General features: G+C 37.1%; 3 protein-coding genes across 7 annotated transcripts in view; 1 reads left to right on the top strand and 2 right to left on the bottom strand.

Moving 5' to 3' along the window:
* Positions 1 to 2,021, top strand: part of LOC306875424 (centromere protein P) — a 65,340-nt gene extending 63,319 nt beyond the window's left edge. The window contains exon 9 of one of the 2 annotated variants that reach the window (XM_079425963.1): positions 365 to 2,021. In XM_079425963.1, coding sequence (XP_079282089.1) covers positions 365 to 483 — 119 coding nt within the window. In that variant the 3' untranslated portion in view covers positions 484 to 2,021. The remainder of the gene's footprint in view (positions 1 to 364) is intronic. The other variant, XM_079425962.1, reaches the window with a different exon arrangement.
* On the bottom strand, positions 509 to 12,751 carry LOC306875422 (inositol-pentakisphosphate 2-kinase). Of its 4 annotated transcripts, none has more exons than XM_079425960.1 (13): positions 12,538 to 12,751; positions 9,653 to 9,712; positions 9,188 to 9,283; positions 9,040 to 9,106; positions 8,483 to 8,604; positions 6,219 to 6,308; positions 5,869 to 5,927; positions 5,385 to 5,457; positions 4,015 to 4,294; positions 3,600 to 3,735; positions 3,091 to 3,193; positions 2,898 to 2,977; positions 509 to 2,807 (listed from the first exon to the last, which is right to left on the bottom strand). In XM_079425960.1, the coding sequence occupies exons 1-13, from the start codon at positions 12,616 to 12,618 to the stop codon at positions 2,603 to 2,605; spliced, it is 1,452 nt and encodes a 483-aa protein (XP_079282086.1). In that variant the 5' UTR covers positions 12,619 to 12,751; the 3' UTR covers positions 509 to 2,602. The 4 variants fall into 4 exon arrangements, with proteins under 4 accessions (XP_079282086.1, XP_079282085.1, XP_079282083.1 ...); XM_079425959.1 differs by having other exon boundaries at positions 512 to 2,807; positions 5,869 to 5,923; positions 6,215 to 6,308; XM_079425957.1 differs by having other exon boundaries at positions 518 to 2,977; positions 5,869 to 5,923; positions 6,215 to 6,308.
* A 2,947-nt stretch (positions 12,752 to 15,698) lies between these two features.
* Positions 15,699 to 16,985, bottom strand: LOC306874783 (protein BTG1-like). Its single transcript, XM_079425027.1, has 3 exons — positions 16,811 to 16,985; positions 16,504 to 16,640; positions 15,699 to 16,281 (listed from the first exon to the last, which is right to left on the bottom strand). The coding sequence occupies exons 2-3, from the start codon at positions 16,619 to 16,621 to the stop codon at positions 15,944 to 15,946; spliced, it is 456 nt and encodes a 151-aa protein (XP_079281153.1). The 5' UTR covers positions 16,622 to 16,640; positions 16,811 to 16,985; the 3' UTR covers positions 15,699 to 15,943.
* Positions 16,986 to 17,610: the final 625 nt, after the last annotated feature.

Raw genomic sequence — 17,610 nt, 5'->3', positions numbered from 1 at the left:
ACTTAAGCACTAGGTGGCAGTAAATATAACTTTGTCCAGATCACAAGAAAATTAAATCATGATCACAAGAAAACGTTTATGTTGACATCATGAGAAAATTCCGAAAATTAAGTCATAACGAGAAAACAACTTTTGTTAATTTGAGATGACGAGAGTATTTAAAATATAATTTGTGATCACGAGAAAGCTTTCGTTTTCAAAACAAGAATGAAAAATAATTGGCCTCATAGAGCTTCCGTAAAATATACAATTTTGTGGTTGAAATACAAAATTGGCACGATTGACCAATCAGAATCAAGTATTTTACACTTGTATTCATAATAGTGACTTAATAGTGATCTAAAATGCTTTATTTTGTTTTCAGCTCGGGAGTTTGACACCAAAAAAGTGATGGAAAATGGCTCGGTTTACTTTCAGAGCCTCCTGCGGGTTCTCGGGGTGGAAGCATCTATCGAGGGCTTGATAAGAACTGTGTGTTTGTGAGAAGTCCAAAAAATAAGCCAATGTTGATGCCGGGGGAGCTTCATGTCTAATCTTTTTATTCAATATAAACACCTGTACAATCACCCGTTAGGAACTACATATTGATTCCACCTGTACGTGCCAATCATTTTTACGCATGATATGCCCACACTGTATGGAAATATACATCATTAGACAAGAGCTAGAAAAATAAATAATTTTAAATACAAAATGTTTGACAGCAAAATCCACTTTGTATTTTCAAATAGTTACATTTTAACATTAGATTTCATAACAGAAACTGATCTTCCTTTCTTTGTCCATTCCTACCTACATAGTCATTATAGATATTTATTTAATTAGAATAAGACAATGTCACCACCTCAGACTCATAATATCTCTGGTTCAAAGGGGAAAGATGTTGTTAAAACAAAGGCAAATACTGCAATGTCTGCTGTGGAGAAACTGCACTTTTACATCATAGCACATCAGCAACACATGACAGTCAAACAAACGCCATCAGTTAGACAACGAAAGCGTTTTCGCTCACAGGTGAGGCGTATTAATACTTCTCTTTACACCATTTCACATTAAGACAAAGGGGAGTGTGAACACAGTTTGGCAATGTTAAATGTTCATCCATGTAAAATGCAAACACTGTTCGCCTGATGGGAACTGCATTGACGACTTTGAGTTAGGCAAGCCGACGCAGTTTGCATCACGCTGAAGGAGGTAAACAGAAGCGTGAGCATCACTCACGCCACAGTACATTATAACAGTAATATTCCCCATAACAGAGACAGGCGACCATGAGGTGCCATCTTTAGTGTTAGTTACACCGTAAAATCTGCGCAAACCGTCTTACTGTGGTTGTTTTTACAAAGGCGCCAAACTCGCAACTCGTGTAACGTTAAATCAACACTACCATTTCTGTGGCCTATACTAATTAAATAAAAACGCTGTTCATCACTGTTGGAAAAACTGCTGGATCATCCTTTTTCTTGTGCTAATAAAAACTGGCGTGCTGTCCATCTTTGGTCGACTTATGAAATATGTCTGGCTCTGCAACCAATTACGGCCATTAAAACTAAAGCCAGACGTAACCATAGTAGCGTTCAAGCTGCTAGGGATGGATTCGTCTGGTTGTTTTCTGCTTTCAGATTTCAAAACAGATGACAACTAAGCATATCAGTGTCAAACTTAGAGACAAAGCCATCGTTGACTGACAGACACGGGCGGTTTTTCATTTTACAGCAGTTTTTCTGGTAAAAAAGGTGGTGTTTGATGTTTGAGATGATGGACTAGCTTTAAAGTAGTTGTTCAACCAAAAATTTACACACCATCATGTCTGTACTGATGTTTTCCAAATGTTTTTCCAAACTTTTGAAGAATCGTTTCGCCACACAAAGGCTGTAAAGCTCCAAATAAAGCACCATAGGACTTGTGCGCTATATTTCATGTGTTCTAATGTCATTCATCATTCACTTATGATTGTTCAAAAATGTTGCATTCTTTCACAATACCTTATCTTCTAATTTAATAAAATCTATCTTACGGGTAGTGACGGTGTTATCGCGACCTCATTCACTAGCATGCAACAGGTCTGTTCTTGTCAGTATAACTCCCGCTACGGTAGCTCGTCGAGGGTCAGTGGTTTGAGAAGCTCTAGGGATGTAGTCACGCTAAAAACTCAAGTACTTGTCTGATTTTGAATTCCAAACTGCCTGTGTACAGCGACTGCAGACACAGCCAAGCTGATGCACGGTAAAACGTTCATTAGGGAAAATCGCTGTAAGCCACTTTTGGCACTTGGAAACCACAGTAGCGCTGCTGCGTGTGAGAAGCACCCAACAGCACTGCACAAAAATACACACACACACACATCCTTCCATGTCCTCCTTTTTTACAGCCAATGACTGACTCATTCAGGTATTCTGTGCTTCAGGAGACCAGCCCCACATCACCCTCAAAAAGAAAAACATCAGGTCATTCTGGCAACAACTGCGAACACCAACTTCACATCGCAGAACGCTGTGGGAGGACAAACAACTAGACAGACTAGCAAACAAAAAGAACAATATTATATCACTATTTCAGCTTCACTTCTAGGCATTTCCCAAGCAGCACTTGTAGAGGTGTCTCATACAGCATGGAAGAGCAGTGTGCACTCCTGCCTTTCCTTATATAGGCTGGAGGGGGGCGGAACTTGTGTGCTCCGCAGGTAGTAGTTGACGATTTTGGTGTCCAGCTTGTACTGGTGAGGGATGCCTTCATACGGTTTGGGGTCTAGATCCAGGATGGAGACTGAATACGTGAAACGAGGCTTCTCCATATTCAACTGGTGTCTGGAAACAAAGCAAACAAAAAGCAAAATGATGGCAAATGTCAAGGAAGATACGTCAACTAGTGATTTTAATGGGCAAAAACTAACATACTCCTCATCTTCCTCACAAGGTGCAAACGTGATCATGATTGAGCAGTCTTTGCCAGTCATTGCGACTCTATACTGATGAACCTGGAGAGTAACATCTGGGAGTTAATCTTAATCGTTTTTTTTATATCGTTCTTAATTGCCACCAAAATACATTTAAACTTAAACTTCTCAGCATCACTTGTTCATAGTCTTACCTTCCCAACTGCATATTCTACAGAGCCGTCATCTTCAGTAAGACAGTTTTTCACCGTGCCCATGAAATTCTCATTATAAGGCCCATCTATCTGCAGTCGGTTTCTGGAAATACAAACAAGTGTTGATTGGATTATTCATAAAGATGATGTGGCTTTGCATGGACATCATGTACAACCAAGCAGCACAGGACCACCATGTGGCTGCAGTGCCTCATGACTTGACTTGAACTACTTATATTCACAAATGTGTCTTTTGCTCCACCTAGTGTCTGTTCAGTCTTTCAGTGAAAGTGACAAGTCTTACAATTATAGAATGAAGTATATTATACCTGGTTAGGATTGATCAACTGTTCTGAATTTTTATAAAATGCTTTCATGTGAACACTGCATAGATTTAAAGTATTTGTCCAATATAAACTTTACTCAGCAAGAACAAAACCTTCTTGTACTAGAGTATCGATCTGATAGATCGGTAACGTAGCACTCAATATCCCTGATTAAAAATTCACCTTTCTTTCGGGAACTCTTCTAGATACTGCTCCACGCGTTTGTACAGAGGGTAGATTCCTTCAATATCCAGGTTATCCAGCATCTGGACTTGGAGGATTTTTGCGAGGACACTGTCTTTAGGGAGGCCGTGGTTGCCTGTGAACACATGAAAATGAGTTCAATGTGTTCTACAGGTCTTGCGTAACAGATTTATGACTAATGTCATTTCTAAGCCACAATAATCTGGCCTTATATACACCCTTTAACTTGTCATTTGAAATGCAGTTGATTTTCTTAAACTGTCAAGCACTTTTGCTCCAGTTCACTCCTACGCATATATCGTGACTAATCAGTGAAGAGATTTCCATTCTACTTGTTCAGCAGTATTTTGAAGGACCATGTTTCCCTATCCAAAGTCACTGGCAAAGTCCTCACCGTTGCGCAGCAGGTCTCTTGGGAAGGGACTGGCTTCACAGTGCGGCCTGCTCTCAGACAAGTGCACCTTCCTGGGCTCTCCCGAGCGATTTGAGTCCCCGCCGCTGAGCAGAGCGGAGCAGATCACCTGAATGAACTCGTTCAGGACGGCTTTGCCAGGCTGGTGGCTGTTATAGAGGCCATTACTATGAGGGAAATAAGGCCGAAGGTGCTGAATGAGATCATTCAATTCGGGTTGCTGCTTGGTATCGTCTTTACAGCTAAATATCAACTCTCCGCCCTGAAAAAAAAAAAATGCAAGAAACAATTAATTAATGCTACTTTTATATTTATCAACCATTTCTAATGGATTAAACCTACATTATATATATATATATATATATATATATATATATATATATATATATATATATATAGTAGCTAGAGTTTGAATATTTGATTTTCTTTTTCCCCAGCTGGTTTGCTGGTCTTTGGTGGTTTAAGATACAGGTTAAGTTGGTGATCAGCTGGTCAGCAAAGCTAGTTTACAGCTAAAACTAGCCAAAATAAACTAGGAGACTAGTTAAGACCAGTAAATCAGTTTTTGAATTTTTTTTATTAGTACTATGATAGTGGTACTTCCAAGTTAAAGAAATGTTCTAGTATGAATAAAATTTCACACCAAGTATAAAGACCATTGCACACGGAGTCCGAAATTTTCGCACGTTGAAAAATAAGTACGACCTCACGTTGTGTCAATCACGTTTACACACTGCCTCAGAAACTTTCGTCCGTCATAAAAAAAGATCAGACCGGGTTCGATTTTTTTGCGTTTTCGCATCCGTAGCAAGTATTTTGATAGGAAAGGATGACGAATATGAAAAAAACTAAAAAGCGCATACGAAAATTTCGGACTCAGTGTGCAAGGACCTTAAGTATAACGATAAATGTTTTAATAACCTTTCTAATTCTTGATTAGGGAAGTTCACACCACAACAATAACAATATTGTTGGAATCACTTTCAGAAAGATTTATTCTAACGAAAGTATGATAAAAACATTGACAGTCATTCAGAATCCACTCAACTTTAAAAAAAATCAAACATGCAAGGCGACAGACGTCAAAACTGCTGAATGGAATCGTCCATTGATGTGGTGCTAATATAGTTATTGTTCTTGGTGTGAATGAATGAATTAAAACAGAAGACAGACCAACTGCAAATCAGTATGCATGGCATCATCACTGTCAGTTACATTTCGAATGCTCAACATTCTATGAGCGGAAGTCGAGGGAAGATTTTAAAACTTTAATCTGAAGTGTAAAGTTCCAAAAATAGACATTTGTTTAGAGACGTTAAACGACTGACTTAATTACAGAGATTCATATTTACCTTAAATATTTTGAAGTTGTTTTGTGGTTCCTCTAACAGATTCTTCAATGCAACATACATTCGCTGTTTGCTCCTGGAATACAAGATATTGAATAAGATTTAAGTGTGTGAAATTAGTTCACTATTCATATTAAATTCTTTGCAGCTCATTTTGGACATTACAACACAATTAGAGATGATCTGTAATCTTGTTTTTTAGCATTTCTGTGACTCATGCAGCAGTACAAAACCTTATAGAATACCAAGCATTATAGAATGTAGGGCTGGTCTCACAGTAGAAAGAGGAGTCACAACTTTCGCGAAAATGTTGATCATGCCTTTTTCAAGTGGAAAATTCTTTGCTTTAACACAGGCCACTGACACAATCAGTCTTTGCCACAGTCAGTTAGGTTTGTTACCAATGCTGGCTAAAGGTCGTACCATCAGTGAAAGATATAAATCCAGCTCTGATTTCCTGCATTGAGTGGCTGAAGCAGTAACTCACCCTGAGAAGAGATCCAGAGGGCAATATCTGCTCAATCGCTTCCACTTCCCATTAGCTAACTGTAAAGAACAAAACATGTTACTGTAAACTTTACAAATAGTGACAAAACTTTGGGATTGAAACTGATTCTTGTATTTTCGGCAACAAAAGCTCATCTTCTGCAGCCGAACCTCACAAAGAATTGATTAAATGATAACGTAGAGTATAAACAGATGGCAGGATGTTTACACAACACTGCACCATCCTCATTTTTTTTTTTTTTTTTTTGTTAAAGCAGAAGTTTGCTTTAATAAATCTGGCTTCACTTCTATAAAGGTTTGGCAATGGCTAGATTTTCAATTGGTACTTGCCTTGTAATGCTGATGCATGCAGAATCTGCAAACTTTGCGCTTGCATTCCTTGGTTATGTGCCTTGAAAAGGGTAGAAATCCACATTTTGGCTAAGTGGAAAAGGAGAAAAATGTAATTATCTCTGAATCTTGAGTTACACAATGACGTGTTGTGAATAAGCTTTATGTAAAGAAGTTTAGTTGTTTTTATGAACACAAACAAGCCTTTCAGATCAGATTCACACCACCTCTCTGTTTGTTTGACTGACCATGTGATTAAATTCCACACAAATAGATTCAACGTGTCATTCAGCTACCATGGTCTACTTCCCCAAGAACAGGCGTTCATACTAACATACTAACTAAAAACAGTTCTTTGTTATGAGACGCAGTTTAACAGCTGTCACTAATCCAACCCTAGATTGTTTACACCCTAACAGCATGAAAATACGGAAAAACTTATTAACAACTGTCAGCAAGTTATGTTATTCATGCTTAGACATGTGACACCAAAGTCAACGAGGTTCAAGACGAGGTTCTTGGCACACTTGCATACAGCTTCAAAAGTCAATGTTTTGGAAACGAGGGTGTAACTGTCAGCATTTTGAGAAAATCTATGTAAACTAGGATTATTATAGTTTATTCTTCATTTACAATGAGATTTAATGTACATTTTCCTTGTGACCATGGCAGCAGTTATTCATTTAATGATGATCAAATGATGGAGAGGAAGGATTTTGCTGAAATTTTGAAGATTTTCCTGTTTTGAAGGAAATTTTCTGAAAATATACTCATTAACGGGCCATCCAAGATGTACATTTTTTTTTCTTTATCTGAACATATTTGGAGAAATGTAGCAATACATTTCCTGATAGCACACGCACATCTCAGAGACGTCTATTTGACGTACGCATTTACATCTGCAAGACTGCAATATGTCTATAGGACGTTTCCAATCAAATATCAAATAGACATCTATTAGATATCTTTAAGATGTTTAGAATTTAGAATGTATGTAAAACTGACGGAACTAGCAACTGTTTTCGTTCTAGGAACTAAATTAGCTCCTATTTTAGAGTAGGGTCTACAACAATTCTGTAGGAATTATCAAGTGACGTACGTGTATGCTGATTGGCCAAACGCATACAAAACACTGGCTACCCGGGATTTTGAAACATTTTACTCCCTGAACATGGAAAAACAGCGATAACAGCATTTACCTGTTGTCTACAGCTTTGTGTTCTTTTCTCAGCCTCGATGAGAACACTACAAGCTGTCACAGGAGATGTAGTCAGATTTTCATGGTCTTTCACTCCTGTAAACTATTACTAACTACATTATCATGAAACCCACGACACACAACAAAAACAGCTCCATTCACCGGTTGTAAAAGCTGCGAAAAAAGACGTCGCTGTCGGCCGCGTCAGAGTTCCTGCTGCCGGCGCGAATGCAACCAGGAAAACGCCCCGAGGGAGAAATTGGTTCTCTATAATGACCCTGCTGGCCTGCTCCTAGAACTATGCGGTGCATAGAGTCCAAACAGCTGACAGTATTCAAAACCTCACAGTAATCCACAAGTAATGAAAGTAATCCACAAGCTGCATGTTTGTAATCCATCATAAAATGTTTTTAACTTCAAAATGGCTGCTTCTGGCTAAAATATGAATCTTCTATTCATAAAATTCCTTTCAAAAACAGTTTTTAACTTTTTCACTAGAGGGAGCATATTGGATTATGGGCTGGTATTTAGGCCAGAAGTGATGGTTTAAAGTTAAAAACGTCTTAATGATCTGTTTCTTACAAACACACAGCTTTTCACTTCACAAGATGTTTGGACTGGAGATTACTTGTGGATTATTATGATGTTTTTATCAGCTGTTTGGACTCCCATTCTGACGGCACCCATTCACTGCAGAGCATCCATTGGTGAGCAAGTGATGTAATGTTAAATTTGTCCAAGTCTTTTCTGACCAAAGAATCAAACTCTTTGACATCTCGCATTGCCTGAGGGTGAATACGTTTTCAGCATATTTTCAGTTTTAGGTGTGAACTATTCCTTTAAACCAGACATACATCTAAACACAACATATGTTTGAGCTGAATTATTGCATTTAAATGAGTGGTAAATGGTAAATTATGCCAGATTGTGGTAGTTTGCACAACCTTGCACTCAAAACCAATGATTAAATGGTAAACATCGCAACTACATGTGCAAATTCCCCCACCAACACAATCATAACAGCAGTGACGTGTTGAGACCATGTCAAACTGAACATGGAGTTCACCTTAATCTCAACGCAGATTGGAGGTCTGTGGTCTCTGAGGTGGTGGAGGGGAAATTGGGTCAGGTTGGGAAGACATAAACCACACCCACTGAATGTGTCCATGACCTTATCACAGCGCAGTTCTGCGTGAAGGAAAGGTCACAACACCGTCACGCAACATCAAGCCCAGTCTACAAAAGTGACTGCATCTCATAAACATGTTTAGATGAACAACAGACTCAATTTTTTAAGGGATGAATCTCAGGAAAACATACCCAAGTCAGATTTTACCCCAAAGTCATAGAAAAAAATAATTGATTTTGCATAATGAAAATTAAGCCCATCTAGGACATTTTCCCTACAAATTGTCATTACCATAATGGGCCCGTACATTTAACTTTTGAGGTTTTTAGTAATATCCATTCATCTCAATGTTGAGATTATTGTAATACAAGGAGTTTGCAATCATAAAAATACAACAAATACTATCATAACACTCTTGGTTTTTAGGGGACATTACAACGTCACTGCAAACAAAACTCTAAATTAAAGCAAAAAAAGAAAAAAATCATTCGTACCAGGTCGTTCTTGTTGGACCTTCAGCGAAAGCGGTTTCACAAAGTCCAGCGGTAGTTTAACAACCTCCTGTGAACATTAAAGCCATTATTTCTGTCTCATTTGTTGGGTCATGGCTTGTGTTAAAGCAATGTAAAAACGGTAACTTACTCCACTGTGAATGTATTTCTCCCCCAGTAAAGGCTTCATGACATATTTACTATAATCCACAATGTTGAGGATGTGTCGAAAAGCTTGTTCTGCGGTCTGGCAGGAAAGAAAAACCTTGATAGAACAATCTTTTGTGCATCAATACTTAAGTTACATTGATGGAAATATGTCAAATTATATAATGGTGAGTCATAAACACAATCCATTTTTCCAAGTATTGCAAATATTTATCCATCTGTAGACTTAATGAAAGTCTTTCTTGCCATGTTTTGAATATTGGCCACAATACGCATCCAATAAATTTTTGTCGGAGGTTTGGTCTGTAGCCATTTTCGTGTTATAGTTCTCTAGCTGGCTTCTAATAGTATCGTATCTTTTATAGTGTAAGAAAAGGTAACACTAGTGCATATTGGAGAAATTTGGGAAGTAATAACGTTCAGTAGCGTCGATTTGGGGAAGTTTTACCTGTCGTGTATGTGCAGAGTCTTCAGAGGGAAACTTCAGCAGACGAAGAACTTGACAGTGCTGTAATAGGAAGTAACATATTTAAAAACAGATATTTCACGAGTCATTTCACACAGACTTTGAAAGCTGTATGTATCCTTGTGTTATTTTAGTTCAAAAGGGAATTCTTTGAAATGGATTTGCCTGTGTGTACATTAAAACAAATACTCCATCCATTCAGCTGTAAACTGAATACACATTACGTTTTTCCCAGAATGCTCTTAGACATAAAAAGGTCCACAAAAGGTAAAGGTGACATCATCGCAGTGTCTGGCGGTTTGTTCTATGGACTGATGCAACCGATGGACACTTAAACACAAATAAATGCACTTGCTTAATGCTTACAAAACCTACTCTAAAGTGTTAAACATAAAAGGATGAAGCTCATAAGTAAATGACTCATAATCCACATCAAATATATATAGAAAAATCTATTATTTTACACATTTTTATAACAATCAACGACAATTTCTTTAAAATAAAAAAAAAACAAAAAAAACAATTCTCATTCAAGATTGTTTTATTTTATTTTTATGGGCATTTTAATGAATAGGACAGTAGACAGAGACGACAGGAAAGCACTGGGAGGAGAGAGGGGGTGGGGTCAGCAAAGGACCTCGAGATGGGAATCGAACTCGGGTCGCCGTGAGCGTAGTTGCGCTGTATGTCGACGCACTAACCACGAGGCTATTGGCGCCGACAAGACTGTTTTATTTTGTTTTTAATATCTTTCATCTTAGTTTTTCCACAACTTTGTTGTGTTTTCATTTTTGTAAAATCTATATAGTTTCTATTAATTTTTACTCCAGTTTTAGTTATTTTAGTACTTAGATACGTTAGCTAGCAACAAGCTTAAAAATAAGCTTAAGTTTTCTATATATTATTATTTGAGTTAAAGTTTATTTCAAATTAGGGCTGTGCGATATATCGAACGCATCTCGTCAGTAAAGCCGGTTCCGTGATTAGCGGTAAATCTCCATCACCTGCTTTCAAATGGAGCAGCATTTAATACACAGAGCCGTAGTTCACTGACAAGCTACACAATATCGCGTTCATTATCGCAGATGAATCGCCTTTGATCATGAACTTGATATTGTGTAGCTTGTCAGCAAACTATTTCAACTGTTTGTCAACTATTACTGATGAGATGCACATGACAATCGCATGCGATATATCGCCCAGCCCTATTTCAAATAGCAAAAATTTTTTGTTTTAGTTAACTATAATAACTCAATTATAATACAACAATGAAAACCATCTTGTCCAGACACGATTATTTTTTGTAATAATAAAACTTATTAAAAATTGTTAAATACAATTAGACTATAGAAAATATTACTTATATAAAACATAAAATTCCCTACTGTAATGTGGAAAAAATATATATTATTCCAACAAGAACTTCTAGGGGGAAAGTGTCTAATTGTCACGAAAAAAAATTACAAGAATTTCTTGTAGTATGGCCTGGACGTTAAACCCATTCATATGTCAGTGTGCATCCGAAATGCCTTTACAAATAGTTTTATAATACCTAACTCATTCAGACTGATTTGATCAAGACGATGTGGTCCAGCTCGTACTCCAAGAATGTAAAACCAGACCACGCAATACGACAAAAATCCACACAAGAGTGTGGGAGCGTGAAAGAATGTCAGTAAACAGCAAATAGAGACGGACAAGCCCTTGCAGGACTCTAAAACTGGTTGGAAAACTGCATCAAAGCTTCACCGGTTTTCCCCACACCCTGTTTTGACACAATTACATCAACATATTGACCAATGTTGTCTCAGGCAGCTTCCTGTGATTGGATGCATAATTCCGTGTTGTGAAATGTAATATAAATCCAGCGTCTTTATGACTCCAGATGTTTTTCCTTCAGCTTGTTCTGCTTGTTTATGTGTCGTATGATGGTACGGATGATCACAAATGAGCTGGAAAATCAGACAAAGGTTAATCCATTTGCGTATCCTTGATCTTACTAAAACAGGACCTTGATATTGCCATCCAAGTGACAAAAGGAGTCATCCACATGATAAAACGAACTGATAAATTAATTGTTTACATATAGTTTTCATTACTTATCAGATCTGAATAAGGTATTCTATGCAATAGATTTTATTTTGAATTGCTCTCCTTTGTCCAAATATATGAGATGAGAGTTTAGTGCTTAGACCAAGTTCTAGCACAGAAAGTAATAGCTTAAGGCAATATTACATTGTTAAAAATTCATATGCCAAGATCTTTTTAGTCTCTAATTGTACTTTTTTCCCAAAGAAGAACCATAGAAAGTGATCAACATCTAGCTAGATTCCCACCCATCATGGTGGTCTAAAACCGGTCTAGACCCACATTATCTTTCACCCAATGAAGGGGGAACGGTTAAAGCTTTCCAATCTGAACTTTGAAGCCTGGATGTTAAGCGTATATAATCTTATCTCCAATAGAGACCCAATTTTAGATGCTCAGAAACAAACATCTCCACTGACCATTCATTCAAACGACTCTAAGCATTACATATCCTATATATGCCACTGAAATAGTTTCGAGCTCATAAAGTGTGTGTGGCATGGGTAACACACGTCACACATGTAGTACACTGACTTTATCAATGAATCCTGGTTTAGCCTGCTAGGTGTTAGGTGGTCGTTTAGCTTTAAAGCTCTGACAATGCCCTTTTAAGACAAGGAAGAGGTTTTTTTTCCTCTACTGATGGTATAAAGCGACTAAACTTTGTGTTTAGGTCCTTTCCTAGTACTTTGAATTGATTTCCTGTTGACTGAATCCGATATGATTGAGTTTATATGAATCTTGGCTAAGCTAAGAGCTAGTAACTATTGAACACTAACCTGTAAATGAGACACGACCAGACTCTTGTTGCCCTCCCCGTGATATTTCCAGTCGTTTTCGTCCATTTTATCCAGTTCCATAACCCAGAAGAACCGTAAACTGACGGGGGTTTTAGCGCAGATTTGATAGTCCGGGCGAGACGATCGGGGTCAGGCGCAAAACTTCTGGAGGATCCGCGTCTGCACCGACGGGTGTAGCACCACTACCGCTTTCGCGAGGACACGCCCCCTCTGCGCTCTCATTGGCCAGGCGCAGGGATTGCGGTTTCTCATTGGCCAGATGTGTTTGTCACTGTTAAACTCGTCCGCTGATTGGATGCTGAAAGTGACAATCAAACGGTCGCCCTCTACTGAAGGCAGTTTATAGTCTGCATCTATAAAATGTTCAGAACGCATGATTGCTGTTTTCCTTCCCTTTTCTGTTCGCTTTGCACATGATTTGCTCAGAAAAAAACAACTACAGAAAAACTCAAGACTCGTTGAGATTTATAAGTATAATTATATTAATCCAAAAATAAAATTATATATATACAATTTTGGGATTTATTGAAATAAGTCAAATTTCTTTTTACCTGAATATCTTTCAAAATTAATATATAAAAAATTATAGACTATATCTATATAAAATTATGCCATGAACACATGATTGTTGTTTTTCTTCCTTTTTCTGTTCGCTTGCACATGATTTGCTCAGAAAAAAACTTTTTGGATTCATAAATTCTAAATAATTAATGCAAATAAATAAATATTTATTTTTACCTGAATACATTTTAAATTGTGCACCTTGTGAATATTAGTATAATTATCGTATATAATTTGCATTTAGAGAGTTCAAAAGTATATTTTAATAGGTTGGGAATAGGGGGTTTTCTGTACTGGCAAAGAATTAGAAAACATCTAAATTGGGAACAAATCCAAAACTAAAGCAATAATATGTGAGAGCAGGGGCGTAGATTACGCGGGGGACGTGTCCCCCTCACTTTTTATAAAAAGTAAATTCGTCCCCCGCACTTTTTCATAGGACAGTTGTGTTCTCGACATGTTGAGGTTTTAGTGGAGCAATGTATATAAATGCAGAATGATTTAAAATTCAAAGAGACAAGATAATTTATACATGACGTTTACGTTTCCATGGCAATCAGTCACTCAGTTTGTGACGTCACGACATGCCCAGGCTCGCGCCCGCGGTCCCGCGCTGTATCCATCCTTCATTAGAGGTCGAGATGAGTTCAAAGCGGCAAGAAACTCTTCACTCCTTTTTTACGAAGAGGTCAAGAAGCGTAAGTTGGCATGTGGGATCCGAATAGTGTTGCACAAGGTTGAGTGGCTCTGCCTATTGCTCTTGTTGAATAATTAGCAAGTTTTGATGTTCATTATATGGAGAAATAAAAAGCTGCCTGGACAAACATGCACTTATTTATTTTCAGTGTATTTTTCCGTAAATCTTTTGTAACGTCTTTTATTTTAACACGTATGTATGTTATCAGAACCCTTCAAATAAGAATAAAGATCATGTTGAACTGAGATTTTATAGCGTTTGCAGCATTGTGACATGTTTAACTCTGCCAATACCATCCATGATGTATTTCAATCAAGTCTGCAAGCACTGATCTGATACAGGATCGATCTTCATTTAGGGGTGCTCTGTCATTATTGCACTAATTTTACGTTTTTATGTGTTGTCAAGAATGAACAAGAAACAGTCAGCCTAGGTTTGTTAGCAGAGTCAGGACGAGACACAAGAAAAACACACTTCACAGCTGAGAAGAACTGATAGAGTGGCTTTTAACACCTGGCTGTTTTTACATTGTATAAAATCTATTAATACACAAGCGTTTGTAGGATTATATATGGACCAATCATAGAAAACACATAATTAGTCAAATATAGAAGAATAAAAAATAACATTAGTATGATGAACAACTTCTCAGCTATCATTTTTAACTACAGTATGTAATTATTAGCTTGCATATTGGTTGTTTATTAGTATTTAAGCACATATTAATTCTGTATTCTTCATGACCATATTCTGCATTATAATACGTTATTTTAATTTAAAAAATAAATTGAACAGTATTTAGTTTTTTATTGAAGTATTATATTAATAATTATTAAATTAAATCATATAACAATAATAATTATTATTGATTTCCACATTTCTGTGCATAGTTAATTTTTGCATTGTATGGATTCTGAATGGGTTAAACTAGAAATCGAACAAGTTTTATAATTTGTAATTTTGCATCTCACAGCGGATGGACATTCCAGTAATCCATGATACTTCTTTTAACAGACTAATCAGACTAATGTATAATAGAACAGAACAGAATAAAGGAGTATGTGAATGTGTAACATCCATTACTGTGTGCCATGTACTGTACATACAACACACACACAATACAATCTGAAATATGTAAACAATAGTACCCTTATAAGGACATCTTTGTAGCTTATACTCAAAAAGGTGCATATTAGTGCATTAGAGTACCAATATGTACCGTAATGTACAACTATGAAACTTTTTGAGGTAAATAAGGTACAAAGATGTGCTTTTAAGGGTACTGTCCCAGTGACAAGCTGTTGTATTTCTTTCTTTTTCTTTTTTCTCTCTTTCTTTCCTTCTGTTTTATAATCATATATAATAATATAATCATAAAGCATATTAAGCAAAAAGGTATGATTAAAAATAAAACCTGTCAATTAGACAAGGGTTAACTGAAAACAAAACAACAACAAAAAAACAGGTATAACACTAGACATTCCGTCCCCCCCACTTTTGAAATGATGGCTACGCCCCTGTGTGAGAGACATTTTTTAGAGCCCGATGTTTGTTGCATTTGGTCGAGTAAGACAATTATTGACCACTGAAGTATTTATACATTTATGAAAAGTAAGTTATAATATTGATACAACATTTTTTGTGATTCACATCCAGAGATTTCATTCTTTTTTCTGGATTTTTTATAATTGTAAATGTAATTTTTTAATATTAATTTAAGGTAAATCCCTTTTATATATAACTTTAGCAAAAGTGAATTCATTTTTAAGAAAGATGCTAAATTTGTGGTTTGTCTAACTGTAGTAAAGTGCTTGCTTGTAAAGTATTAAAAATGAAGAGTCTTGTGTATGGCTTTTGTTTTGATTAAACAGTTACATGGAATAACCACAAAAGGCCATTTATTTTTTAAGAAATTCATAGAAAATTTTTAATAGAAATTTAAAAAAAACATATTCAACATGTCTGTACAGGGAGCTTAAAACACATCAAAATACATCTGTTTTCACCATGAGGTCAATAAGATGAAGATTTCACCATTGATAAAAAAAAAAACTGCCTTAAAAAACAAGGTTTAAGCAATGCCTGATTTACTGTGCTCACGAGCATCTAAATACACAAAATCGCTCTTCAGCTGGAGCAGGTCATCATGCCGAAGGATTTGGACGGACTTGACCGTCCGATTCTCAGTTCATCTTTGCAGCTGTCTGCCTGGTTTGTGTCTGACGGAGGCGCAGACTCGTAGAGGACGCATATGGACCCGTCCTCTCCGATCCGGTAGGACACTTCATAAGGGTCGACCCACATGGTGAGTTCGCTTGGCAGCAGTGAAAAGAGTTGCTCTTTTGTGAGTCCGATCATACAGGCCGCTTTGCCTATCAAAGGGTCCATCTTGTGGTTGATCCTGATGCACCTGTAACCCGAACCTCGGTAGGGTGCATTTGGGAACCAATGGTGCTGATAATGATCTGCAATAAAAAAAAAAAAAAAAAGTTAGGCTTTGGTGCAATCAATCATGGTCTTGGTGTTTGCAATTCTTTGCCGAACCACAAAATGCTCCAAGTTTCAGTGACTTTGGTGCTGCAATAAACCCTCATATGCTTTGCTCATTATAAACCACAAAATGTGGACCATGATGTGGTTGAATTTACTTCTAAACAATGGAAAGACCACGTCCAATTCTTTCTTACCCCCCAAAGCTTCTTCCAAAGAGAATCTGAATTGTTGCAGCTGTTCATCTGAAAGCAGCCCTGTTCCTCTCAACAGACGTGTGACAAAGTGAGCAGCAGTAGAGACCTCGGTTTTCATCGTGAAGTTTTCGCATGAGCTGCAAGGGAAAAGGCAAGAAAACCGTGAAATGCAACCAAAAGTGAGAACAACCGAGTTTTTGAGATCAATTAGCTCAAGTGCAGCTGAACTCAACAGGTCTGGACACTGTCTTTGGCACGTTCCTTTGTTCAAAACATCAGGAAAAATCGCGACGTAAACGCCACTGACCTGTTCCAGTGATTCAGAGTAGGGACACAAAGCGCATCTACAGCGATTGTGAGTGCTTTTATCGACGCAGTAGTGAAAACGGACAAATAAATCAGTATTTTCGACCACGAACTTCCCCCTTCGACAGTGGCTCGAGCTAGTACGTGCAGCTCCAGTTCTGAGCTCTGATGGTAAACATTCTACAGCCTCGCGTCTCAGCCAATCAGAGCGCGACTTCGCCGTGACGCCACGAGCCATCGTTTTCCATAAACACAGATGGTGTCTCACATATCAAACAAGTTACATTGAGTACTTTTATACACTTGTTCATAAAGTATGTTGCATATTGTTTATTATATGAGCAATTTATATGTGTATTTCCATTTCTTCACGATTTGACTTGATTGTGAAGGCTTTGAGATAAAAGAAGTTCGCGAAGATTAATCACGGCTCAATTTTACTGCAAAGGAACAAAAGCTATTTCATTGTTTATATACTTTGTATTGTCTATAACGGTGTTTTTTGCGTATCTACGAAAATTAACCATGTTTTTTTTACTACAAATTAAACCAGAAATCCATGGTTACTATAGTTAAACCATGGTAACCACAAATGAAACTTTCCATAGTTTAACCATGGTATTTGTATTAAAACTGTGGTCACACAACATGGTTACTTCACGTTTACTACATTAAAACCATGGATAATTTTCGTAAGGGATATACCAATGATGCATTTAATATAAAAAGAGAGTGTATACTGTAGCCTAATAAGGTTAGATGTTTAGTATTGCTATGTTTTTATTCACTGTAACTATAACC

The sequence above is a fragment of the Barbus barbus genome, assembly GCF_936440315.1.
Source record: "Barbus barbus genome assembly, chromosome: 9".
NCBI lineage: Eukaryota > Metazoa > Chordata > Actinopteri > Cypriniformes > Cyprinidae > Barbus > Barbus barbus.
This window is presented reverse-complemented; position numbering and strand designations above follow the sequence as displayed.